The sequence below is a fragment of the Haliotis rufescens genome, unplaced genomic scaffold (genome assembly GCF_023055435.1).
Source record: "Haliotis rufescens isolate VD_foot unplaced genomic scaffold, xgHalRufe1.0.p SCAF_13, whole genome shotgun sequence".
Taxonomy (NCBI): Eukaryota; Metazoa; Mollusca; class Gastropoda; order Lepetellida; family Haliotidae; genus Haliotis; species Haliotis rufescens.
The window spans coordinates 7,609,599-7,622,531 of record NW_025963813.1 but is presented as its reverse complement, the minus strand read 5'-3'; the positions used below and the strand labels follow the sequence as shown (position 1 = coordinate 7,622,531).

Below are 12,933 nucleotides of genomic sequence, written 5' to 3'. Positions count from 1 at the left end.
TGTAGGGTTGAACAACTTTCACTCACTCACTTAGTGATAAGCAGCAGCTGATCTACGCCAAGACCAAAGTGTGTGGTCACGGTAGGGAGCATACATTGTGTGTGTGTGGCGTTTTCTATTCCCATATTTCTCATATTACTGTCAGGTTTGCATCAACCTTCAGATGTATATTAGTTTAGATGACTGATTGGGACACTGCATCGTTTTAGTTTCGTATGGGAATTACATGTCAATGTGGATCAAGGTGAAACAGAGCGGAATGATTGGTCGAAATCGCATACAACAGGTGTTGAAAGTGAAATATTGTTATAGCACTTGTCAACAATATGCCATGGCACAGTTTGTAGTGTATCATAAATGTTCGACAAGGAGGGTGTCGACTGGGTGTGATATTCACTGATAACGTAAGGTGATAGCACCGATACTTAAGTGTGGCTCAGGTTTGAATCAAGGCAGGAACGACCTGGTCCAACGGACATCTGTCATTGTGGAATCTTCACTAAAACGGACATCTATCATTACAGAATCACCTCTGAAGCGGACATCAGTCATTATGGAATCATCACTAAACCGGACATGTATCATTATGGAATCATCACTAAAACGGACATCTGTCATTACAGATTCACCTCTAAAGCGGACATCTGTCATTATGGAATCAACACTAAAACGGACAAGTCAGCGAGCCAGACCACCCGATCCCGTTAGTCGCCTCTTACGACAAGCATAGTCACGTTTTACGGCAAGCATGGGTTGCTGAAGACCTATTCTACCCCGGATCTTCACGGGTATACGGACATCTATCACAAAGGAATCTCTGTAACGGACATCTATTACAAAGGAATCTCTAACGGACATCTATATCAAAGGGATCTCTATAAAGGACTTCTGTTACAAAGGAATCTCTGTAACGGACATCTATTACAAAGGAATCTCTAACGGACATCTATATCAAAGGGATCTCTATAAAGGACATCTGTTACAAAGGAATCTCTGTAACGGACATCTATTACAAAGGAATCTCTAACGGACATCTATATCAAAGGGATCTCTATAAAGGACATCTGTTACAAAGGAATCTCTACAACGGACATCTATTCTAAAGGAATCTCTATAACGGACATCTGTTACAAAGGAATCTCTGTGACGGACATCTATTACAAAGGAATCTCTGTGACGGACATCTATTACAAAGGAATCTCTGTGACGGACATCTATTACAAAGGAATCTCTACAACGGACATCTATTCTAAAGGAATCTCTATAACGGACATCTATTACAAAGGAATCTCTGTAACGGACATCGATTACAAAGGAATCTCTGTGACGGACATCTATTACAAAGGAATCTCTGTGACGGACATCTATTACAAAGGAATCTCTGTGACGGACATCTATTACAAAGGAATCTCTGTGACGGACATCTATTACAAAGGAATCTCTACAACGGACATCTATTCTAAAGGAATCTCTATAACGGACATCTGTTACAAAGGAATCTCTGTAACGGACATCGATTACAAAGGAATCTCTGTGACGGACATCTATTACAAAGGAATCTCTGTGACGGACATCTATTACAAAGGAATCTCTGTAACGGACATCGATTACAAAGGAATCTCTATGACGGACATCTATTACAAAGGAATCTCTACAACGGACATCTATTCTAAAGGAATCTCTATAACGGACATCTATTACAAATGAATCTCTGTAACGTAAATTGATTTCCAAAGGGATCTCTATAACGGACATCTGTTACAAAGGAATCTCTACAACGGACATCTGTTACAAAGGAATCTCTGTAACGGACATCGATTACAAAGGAATCTCTGTGACGGACATCTATTACAAAGGAATCTCTACAACGGACATCTATTCTAAAGGAATCTCTATAACGGACATCTATTACAAATGAATCTCTGTAACGTAAATTGATTTCCAAAGGGATCTCTATAACGGACATCTGTTACAAAGGAATCTCTACAACGGACATCTGTTACAAAGGAATCTCTGTGACGGACATCTATTACAAATAAATCTCTGTGACGGACATCTGTTACAAATGAATATCTGTGACGGACATCAATAACATTTCTTTCATTTGTTTTTTGTTTAAAGCCGCGCTCAACAGTATTCAAGCTTTTTGACGCCTTTTTGTAAATAACCGAGTCTGGACCAGACATTCCAGCGATTGACAAGATGGGCATCGATCTCAGCAATTGGGAATCGATGACACGCATCAACCAAGTCAGACAACCTGACACCCCGTTCCCGTTTGTCGCCTCTTACGACAGGCATGTGTTGCTGAAGACCTATTCCAACCCGGATCTTCACGGGTGACATCATTTACAAAGGAATCTCTGTAACGGACATCTTATGATGTTTAAAACAAATATATAACAACGATTTATATTTTTCCCTTGTCCGAGCAGGTCATAACCATCAGCTGATGGCGTACCATAGGTCTACTGATACAGGCGAAAGTTTGTCTGAGGCGTTGTACCTTATCAAAATCACACCCACGACGGCTGACGGATCTTTTTTCAGTCCAACCTTACGAGAAGCGAGGGACATACTTGGCATGTATCCCGATCCGCGGTATACTGAGACAAGGAGGCGTTATAGACGGGGTGGAAAGTTGAGGACAAGTGCGGACAGACATATCGGTTTCATATTTCTTACTCATGGATAAATATATCGCCTTGTCATCAATGTGTTTGCAGCGTCATGTTTGGGCTGTCGCCTACGACGAGATAAAATACTGAGAAAATATACTGTACTTGACATAACAAACGCACTGACATGACAGGTTAACTATAGTAATATGAACGAATTAGGCGGTCCTTAACTGTTTTGTGTAGCATATGAATACTTAAGGATTGGAAGTACCAATTTTGAATGAAACCTCGACAATATATATACTTTCGTTCAAAGACAGGTATATATAGCCGAGAGTTCCAATCCGTCACTTCATTGAAAAAACAGCTCAACTATCAGACATTCTCTCGTCAAGTTATCTGTGAATGGGCCGTGATGTCTACCAAGCTGTTGCAGGGTTAAGGGAGACGTGTGGTATCTATTATCTTGTTACTGTACCTCCGCCACAGTGAGCCGATGCATCACACGCGCTGTCAGGCCGCGAAAGTAGATATTTTACGTGCGCTTTGACATGACATATATTCACATAAAGCATTACTGATAATTGTCACAAAGCTGCAAGGACGTTGACACAACTAACAACGTCACGGCAACGCGATTTAAAGGTGAACGGGATCGGGCCTTTTGGCTGTCCTGACAAGTCGTTGGATACCACTCTGTACTATGTTTTGTTTGTTTGTTGCTAACGCTGCACTCAGCAATATTCCAGCTGTATGACGGCGGTCTGTAAATAATCGAGTCTGGAAAAGACAATCCAGTGATTGACATCATGAGCATCGATCCACGCAATTGGGACCGATGACAGGTATCAACCAAGTCAGCGAACCTGACCACCCAATCCCGTTAGTCGCCTCTTACGACAAGCAAAGTCGCCTTTTACGGCAAGCATGGGTTACTGAAGACCTATTCTATCCCTCTATACCACGGATCTTCACGGTGCGGATCCATGATTTTTAAAAGGAAGGGGTCCAAAATATGAAAATCCTCTGTGTCAATGATGTCGATCACTGGATTGTCTGGTCCAGACTCGATTATTTACAGACCGCTGTCATATAGCTGGAATATTGCTGAGAGCGGTGAAAAACAACCAACCAACCAACCAACTGTGAAGGTGGGTTCGATTCCGAGATTCAACCTGATTATCATCCTTGGTTTGCCAACACCATACTCGTTGGTTTCACCTTTGTCGTAAAAGTCTAAGACCTGTTCACTCATTGATTGAGTGAGTGAGTTGGGTTTAAGGCGGCTAGCATTCCAGTTATATCTGGGCGTGTCAGCTTAATTTGGTAGAAAATCCGGAAGTGATGCAGGTCTCAGACGTTTACCAATTCGGTGAAACCCACGAGCGTATGGTGCTGACAAACCTAGAAACATAATCGGAGCGAACCGGGATTCGAACCCACAATCATAAGTTTCTGGCGCGCCCAAGGGACGCAATTCTGCACAGCGAATCGTGGCACCTGAGACGACTGGGCCACCCTTGCCCCCGTTTCACTCAGAGCTTCCCCACAACAAACAAAGCTAACAACTGACACGTGGCAGGTCTCCCAACAGAATATATCGGCCCAAGAGCAGAAAATAACAGCTTCGTGAAGAACTGAATCTAAAAACCAATTCCCAAGTGAAAAGTAAAATTGTGGAGAAAGTGTTTTAAGACTTGGACGTCTGGGTATAACTATTTTTAACAGGGAGAGTACATTTATTTCAATACGTCTCAGCGGACAAAAGACACTGAAACAGACATAAAATATTCACGACACCCAGACGGACAGTTCGAGCGTTCGATTTTTAACTTTGAGTGAACCGAGGTTACTACATATCTGACGAAATTCAACACGAGTTCAAAGACGTTAACCTGTGTTCATCAAGGACACACAAAATATAAAACACAGCCTCAGATACAATACAAAATGGCTGCCAGAAGGAGAACACTTGCTAAATACACCACTGTCTTGTGGCAATCAGTCTTGGGAATTGAGGGAATCCAGAGATTTGGCCAGAAATGTAAAAGTGAGGGGGCGAGCCAGCTGATGATCGATTAATGATCATGATTGATTAAAGATAAAAAAAGCAACACATTGTTTTTCAGTATCGTTCATAAGTTATAACAATGAATTAAATAGCCGAACTCTCTGTCCACAAACACATCTACTTGGAATCCTTAAAACTGGCCTTGAAACCTTGTTTATCGAACTTATATATGTTTGTTAAATCAGTTTGAATATCCCCAATTCATTAAATGACCAAATATTACTGAAAATAATCATTCACAGATTTCAAACAGGTGAGGTGAGGTGAAATGGGGTTTAACATCGCGTCCAAGATTATTGCACTTATATAACGACGTGCATGCATGTGTGTGTGTGGCTGCTTGTACTAGTCCTGACTGATTCCGATTTATAGTGCTAGCACAATGAGATACCATGCCGCAGTTTAACATGAATACCCCACTCAGACACAGTATACTGACTCCGAGCCGACCATTCCTTGTTTTAGCCCCTTAATGCCGAGGGCCAGACAGGGTAACAACAAGTACCATATTTTAACGTCTATTGGTATGACGCCGCCAGGGAGCGAACCCCGGACCTTCCGCTCTCCGACGGACGCTCTACCACTAGACCAGGGAGGCAGTCGATTTCAAACAGAATTCACTGGCTGGAAAATGTCAATTAATTGCACAAACACTTTCGGCAACCCATTTTCCACAATAACACATTCATGCATCCCATCTGACAAGATTTCTCCCACATGGGGGATTTACCTAGACCTGTTTAGAGGCTGATATTCAGCTCCAGGTTTGCAGCAGTAATATTTCCCAACTCACGCTTTGGCTAAGTAATGTGATATGAAAATTAAAGAATTCACAGATAACAAGAACAATATAGAAGAAGAGTCTTTAATATTTAGTTTCACATCATTGCATTGAAGCAATGTTAAAATTCAATGTTAAAATACAAATATAAAAATCTCAATTTCGACCAAAATAATATTTTTCCTGAATTTGTCCCCCAAGGGCACTAAGTTGGGAATCTTACATAAATCCCTTCATGGTTTTATTCAGAGCATACAAATCCAGCATGTATATAAAATCAAATCTTATTCACGCTGTCTTCTACAATCTCAAACAACCAGTGATGGCTACTGGTTCGCTGACAAATCTGCTTGGCGGTCTCCCCGACTTTAGTCTTAATGGTAGGGTCGATGAAAGGGTTCATAAGCAACAGTTCCAGAGTTTCACGACTGTCTTGCTCCGATGAGGCTAAGTGTAAGGGAGTTAATCCTCCGTTTGTTTGAGCATTAATATCAGCACCGTTGTCCAGCAGGAAACTAGCCACACTTGTGGAGTTCCATCGGCACGCACTGTGTAATGGCTGCCATCCATCCACTGTCTTTGCTAAGATGTCTGCTCCATGGGAATACAAGCACTGTAACAGATTATGTATTCATAATTTGGTTAAAACAATAATCAATTCTGACAATTGAAGAATTGTTTATTCGTCAGAAAACAACCCGGCAACAGAAAAAGCTATGAAATTTCAGCACGAAAACCTTTTTGTTTGTTTTATTTAATGCTAAAGTGAGCAATAATCCAGCCTCCAATTTCCATGTAATAAGCGTCCATGAAGAGTGACAAGTGCATGTGTGTGAGTGCTTGCATTTGTGTTTGTGTGTGCTCCTTAAAACCATGTACAAGTTGAAATGTTGTCAGAGATCAACCATAAGAGAACAAACTTTGAGGAAACTTTTTCGAAACAATTTATACCCCTTCCACACTTTCTGTAAATAATCTATAACATTCACAAGAAATTGTTCAGGCATAGTACAGGGCACCACTGGATTACTTTCCAGACTGGTCTTACAGATTGTAGTGGAGCGCTCAATACTAGAGTCAGCCAGTCTGTAAATAATCAAGTCTGGGTAAGACAAACTCGAGACTGATGTCCCATCCATTTAGTCACTGTTAGACAAGCATCAGTTACTGGGGGACCATTCTAACAATTATTTGTGGAAGGCTCAATACTATGAGTAAGCCAGTCTGTAAATAATCTCGAGACTGATGTCCCATCCATTTAGTCACTGTTAGACAAGCATCAGTTACTGGGGGACCATTCTAACAATTATCTGTGGAAGGCTCAATACTATGACTAAGCCAGTCTGTAAATAATCTCGAGACTGATGTCCCATCCATTTAGTCACTGTTAGACAAGCATCAGTTACTGGGGGACCATTCTAACCATTATCTGTGAGGGGCTCACCTTGGCGACGTCGAGATGTCCATTATATGATGCTCGATGCAGGGGTGTGTAGCCGTCGGTATCATGGGAGTGGACAAGTCGAGGACAAGATTGCAACGTCTCTTCAACGATTGCAAGTTTGTTGTTCTCAGCAGCCCACAGTATTCTCTTCTCAGGGTCATCTGAAAGGGGAAACTCAAGTCAGACATAGATATGGACAGGCTCCACGTTATCTTCCCATGCTGGGAGCCAAGACACTCGTGCTTCTCAAATGCCAGGGGGTGGAGGCGGCTGACCACAAATGATCACAAATAATTTCACATAGGTACAATGTGTGAAGCCCATTTCTGGTGTGCCCCACCATGATATCATGACTGCCGTGTAAATCCCAACTCACTCACTCACTCACTCACTCACTGTGCCATCATATGGTGATTGTGTTACATCAGTCAAATGAAACAGACTTACCGTATTCGAAGTAATAAGCGCCCCCGGCGATATTTGCTAATATAATGACAAGTGAACAATCCCAATTAGCACCCTTCCGATTGATCAATGTACACAAGACATATTAATTCGTTATAATATGCACACGTGTGTTATATGCACCCTTAATTACGGGGAATTAAATTGTTGAAAAATATATCTGTCGTGTATAATACGCACAGACTTTTCTTTTGTATCATTTAAGGCTGTCAGCATAAACCACGAAATTTATGATCTTTTAACTCTTTCACCAAAAGTACATTCTAATAAGAGCCCCCTATTTCTAATTTTGAGAGCACCCTGGGCGCTTATTACGTCGAATACGGTAAAATCTGACACTAATGTGCCAGGAGTCATTCAGATCAATAGGCACAGAACCTGCAAATATGCTTGACTTTTTGAAAACAAACTATTTATTGAAATCATCAAGTCAGTGACCACCCCAATGAAACCGACAATTCCAGAACTCCCACTTTGTGATGTCACCAATAAAGATCATGTTAGAACTGGTCTTCAGCACCCATGCTCTTCGCAGTAGGCGACTAACATAATCAGATGGTCACGCTCACTGACATGGCTTGGTTGATGAATGTCATCGCATCCCCAATCACTTATCTGGTCCAGGCTTGATTATTTACAGACACATAACACAAATGGAATAGTGGAAATGGAAAACAAACAAACAAATGCAAACATTAAATCGGAAATAGAAGACAAACAAAGTGAATTTTGCGAGGATTGCCAAGAGGCAATGATTGAGGAGATTGTTAGCATCAAATATTATGTATAGCATTGTTTATTGACTTCTGACCACCCTCGTAGTGTTGTGGATAGATCGTTTGCCCAGTGTGTGGAAGGTCAGTGGGTTGATTCCCGGCTGCGTCTTAGCAAAAGATGTTAAAAGTTAGTACTTGGTCTCACTATGATTGTAAGTCTCTCTCACACATACACATCGCTATATAAATGCAAAAACCTTGTTCACCCCACCTCCAAATATCCTCAGAGGAATAGCTGGCCATTGACTATATATGGTAAGATTAATCTTTAGATGAAGTCTTGCCAATCTCATTAAAATCAGATCTTAGTTCTCGCTACCACTAAACAAAGATCTGAGGACATCCCATTAGGGGTCACGTCAGAACGACCTTTCATCCGACCAATCAGAGCGTCGCTTACCAGATCATGAACATGACAGTCAGAAAGTTCTAATCATGCAACCTCGAAAACTTTAAAACAGCGAATTCCGAACGATAGTTACGGGCTTAACGACTAAATCTATACAATCTAGACCATATATTAGCCATTCGAGAATGCTCTTTTGTTCTGGTTTCACATTTTTAAGCGAGAATTTGACAAAATGTTTCGAAGCGTAGTCGCCAATTTGAAATTAGTGCTGTAAAGCACGAGAAAGCTGCCTTCTGATAGGCTAATGTCGACTTCTTGTCAGTCATTTCCTTGGTCAGGTAAACTTCGCGAAAGGTCAGTCTGACGTGACCCGTAATGGGATGTCCTCAGATCTTTGTTTAGCGGCAGTGGGAACTAAGATCTGATTTTAATGAGATTGAAGTCTTGCAGTAGTTCAAGTTAATGTGGTTTCACCATAAGGTCACCGAGTGACTGACTTATAATGATTTGTTTTAATGCTGTTAGACAGTTCAGTTCTATCAAGGTGTGATGACTTAAATTTAATGTGGGAGGAAAGTCGTTGGTGAAACCCAAGAGCACACAAATCATAAAATTGCTGCAACAACCAATGATCACCTAATCCTGACACATCAAAGGGAGTCCCAGTGTTAGAAATTGGCACTGGTCCTGTAGTCCTTGCCAATCTGCCCAATAGCAAAGGTATCATAAGGCAAGTAGAAATTTGCCATTTTGGGGGTTTTGCTATATGTTCTCATTATAAGGACTAGTGGACTGAATCTGTTAGTTTCTACCCCTGGGGACGCAAGTCTGCACTGCACATTGCAGAACCTTAGACATTTGGGCCACTCGTGACCATTATGACATCCGATCCTTAAATGTATTAACATGATTAACATAATTAAGGGAGGTAACTCAGCACGGCAAAATAGCAGCCGGGGACAAGGACAGGGACAGGACCTCCAATGACCCTGCAGTCCCCTGAGAGCTCCCCTGAGAGCATCTTCCCGAGGCAAGAGAGTTAACTGACTTTAAAAGTCCAGTTTCCACCCTTGCCTGAGAGGAACCCCGAGAGGTCCCCTGACAGTTCTACAGCTCACTTTCAATCTCCTCCTGTGTGAACTCGTTCACATCATCTTCATCATTCTCCCAGAAACTCTGGAACTTGTTTGGCTCTCCATCCTTGGCCTGCAGAATCTGGAACATAGTGTTGCAATGAAGACCAACAGTCAAAAATGAAAGTTTAAAATTTGAAACAGGTAATAATTGCTCCTGTAGTAACACAAACCAGTGGTTCATAGCAGGGCTGGGACAATACACCAACTTTGCGATCCAGTATGTATCACGATACCTTACCTACGATCCGATATGATACTTGCATGTGCTCTTATCTGTGGTCCCTTTTTCTTAGACAGGATGGCCAAATACCTGATTTCCAGTCGGCAGTTTGAGGTATGGCACAACGGATGAAAATATTTACATTTTCACTGTAAAATTTCATTACTAGTTGTTCAGTGTTACGGTTATCAAAGCAAACATTTAAAGGGCAAGTTCACACGGAAATGAACCAATTTTTCTTGTACTTTTTCCACATAAAAGTGTTAACATAGAAGTGTCATAGACAAAAATATAAAAACATCATATTTAATTAACATATTTTTTGCATTAAAACGATTTATATTTTTCACATTTACTAAGTGTTCTATTTCCATAACAAAAACACCATGGCTTATGCCCCTTGCAATATGACGTCATTGGTGCCAATTGATAAACATTATGACGTCATCATGCTTTGTTAGAGCCGCTTCACGTGGTGTAGGTACAGTTTTGTGATTTTAGCGTCTCAGATGCCAGCCAGAATTGTGTTATACTGAGTCACCACTGCGCCGGAGTGTGTCGTAGACCATGTTGTTTTACATAAAAACTGGTCCTTGATATCTTTTGTGTTGAGAATAGACAGGGACCCAGTTGAATTAGCACCAATTACGTCATAATCTAAGGGGGATAACTCAGGCCTGTTTTGCTCGTAAAACGAAGGCCTCATAACGGCATATCATTTTAACACTATTGTGAGCTTCCTACTTTCACTGTGAGAAAAAATGAGTGTATATTTTCAAACACAGATACTAACTAATTCTAAAATTGCGTTTTGTTTAGAAAAAGAAAGAAAGTGATTTTTGCGTGTACCCTTCCCCTTTAAGGTAAGAATCAATACTTTTTACTTAGTGTGTAAATTGCGATCCACAGATGCACCGGTGTATGGTCCCAGCACCAGTTGATAGTGTGAACACTGACCTACGTAATCAGCCTTTGATGACACAGTAACGTGAGTGAGTGAGTGAGTTGGTATTACTCCACATTTTCCAATTTCCCAGCAGTAGCACTAAGGGAGCTTCACACAATAGATCCATGTGGGGAATTGAACCTAAGCCCCCAAGCATGATGGAGGTGGTAGGGTAGCCTAGTGGTTAAAACGTTCGCTCGTCACACCGCAGACCCGGGTTCGATTCAGGTCATGGGTACAATGTGTGAAGCCCATTTCTGGTGTCTCCCATCGTGATATTGCTGGAATTTTGCTAAAAGCGGCGTGTGACATGCATCAACCAAGTCAGCGAATCTGATCCTGTTAGAAGCCCCATACAACAACCATGGGTTGATAAAGACTTCTAACTCGGATCTTCCTGGGGCTGTATTTTAAGAGCAGCACTAACCTGATGAAGAACATCAGCACACTCAGGGTCTAGTTGGTCAGGCACATCATCATAATCATCAGGCTCGGCCATCTTCCATCTGTGCCTGTTAATCGTACAGAAAGATTATGATTGCTGCACAAAGTCTAAAGCACCTCCTTACACAAGATCTTAGCCTCTAAGACTTGAAGCTGGGACAGAAATTCAGTGCAACTGGTGCTAAGGTGCTGTACTGCTACTTATAAACAAGTTTGACTTTGACAGACTGCTACACAGTGCTCCCGGCTGTCCCATAGTGTTTTCCAAATAGATCCAAATCTGATCCAATTAGTTGTGAAAAGTGAACATCAAAATAGTGTCAAGAGAACAGCACAGAGATACGGTAACCACAGCTTTTTTATATGTGTGCCAAACAGAAGAATTAGGGTACTTTGGATCCATATTTGAACGCAGTGAATGTCATTTTTCAATGACTTTGATCTATATAATAACAGGTTGTAGTTTCTTGTAAAATCTTTGCCCCCTTCCCTCTGGTAATTCATTATAGGGGAGGGGGAGCCGATGAAAATAAAAAAATGATACAGCAAGGGCAGGGGGCCATGTAAATGATTTTTTTAGGTTAAAAATATCATTTAGATCTATACTTATCCTGCTGGAAAAACTTCCACCCGTATCCCCCCTCCAAAAGTTATGTATGTATGCATTGGTGGTCAGTCCTTTTTATCATGTATTTTTTAAGGGGGATATGGGCGGAAGTTTTACCGTTAACAGTTCTCAAACAGTTGAGCAACTCATTTTTTTCATTTTCTTATGTTTAGTCGGTAGGCAGAAATGTCACACTTCAATTATCACCACCACATCGAGTCGATGATCGACAGTGATCGTCACTAAACGTGAGAATATTATTATTAACGACTTCTGTCGTTTCGATTATGGCAACGTTAACTGATGAAGAGTTAGATGTAACACCTGCCTGTTGATTTCAAGTTCTTCGAGACAAGGCCCGATTCCGCAAAATCAATCAAAACACTTCTCCTCGAAAAATGTGACCGACATGTTTACCTCTGCGAGGCCGTGTGAGTTACTTGCCCTTTAGGAGGAGTCGCTGTGTATCCACGCATTGTTACGAGTTTGTACCAAAGTACGAATCGCTCATAAAATCACCAAAGTCGCCAAAAGAGAAAGGGGTCAATATGAACCATAAAGAAATATAAACCATAGAATATTATTAAAACGGATACTAATCAGATAACTTTAATGTACGTTTAACAGAGCCGAGAGAGTATGAAGAGATACACGTGAAGGGACACGATTTAGCCCTTTAAACGTCCTTTCAAACAATAAAGATGTTATCTATAAACGTGACATATCTTCACGTTCTTCCAACTTCTAAATGTCGGGCAAAGAATTATCCAAAATTAGTTTTAAGAAACTACTAACATAAGAATCGGGTATTTAGCATTTGTACTCGGGCTGATTGTGTTTCTTCAAGAGCGTGGATCATTGCTCATGCTGAAGTCTACCTTGCCAAATCCTATTGACACGCCACTGTGAGTGAGTATGGTTTTACGCTGCTTTTACCATTATTTCAAGTTACATCACAGCGTGTCAGCTTAATGTGGGAGGAAAGCCCGAAGTAATGCAGGTCTCAGACGTTTAACACTTCGGTGAAACCCACGAGTACGGGTATGGTGCTGACAAACCTAGAAACATAATCA

At 41.2% G+C, this 12,933-nt stretch overlaps 1 protein-coding gene across 2 annotated transcripts; it reads right to left on the bottom strand.

The window, feature by feature from the left end:
- Positions 1-5,543: 5,543 nt before the first annotated feature.
- On the bottom strand, positions 5,544-12,304 carry LOC124149288 (ankyrin repeat domain-containing protein 49-like). Of its 2 annotated transcripts, none has more exons than XM_046520775.2 (5): positions 12,189-12,304; positions 11,237-11,321; positions 9,626-9,722; positions 6,918-7,078; positions 5,544-6,086 (listed from the first exon to the last, which is right to left on the bottom strand). In XM_046520775.2, exons 2-5 carry the CDS (start codon positions 11,306-11,308, stop codon positions 5,751-5,753), a joined length of 666 nt encoding a protein of 221 aa, XP_046376731.2. In that variant the 5' UTR covers positions 11,309-11,321; positions 12,189-12,304; the 3' UTR covers positions 5,544-5,750. The 2 variants fall into 2 exon arrangements, with proteins under 2 accessions (XP_046376731.2, XP_048250093.1); XM_048394136.1 differs by having other exon boundaries at positions 12,185-12,294.
- Between the last annotated feature and the right edge of the window lie 629 nt (positions 12,305-12,933).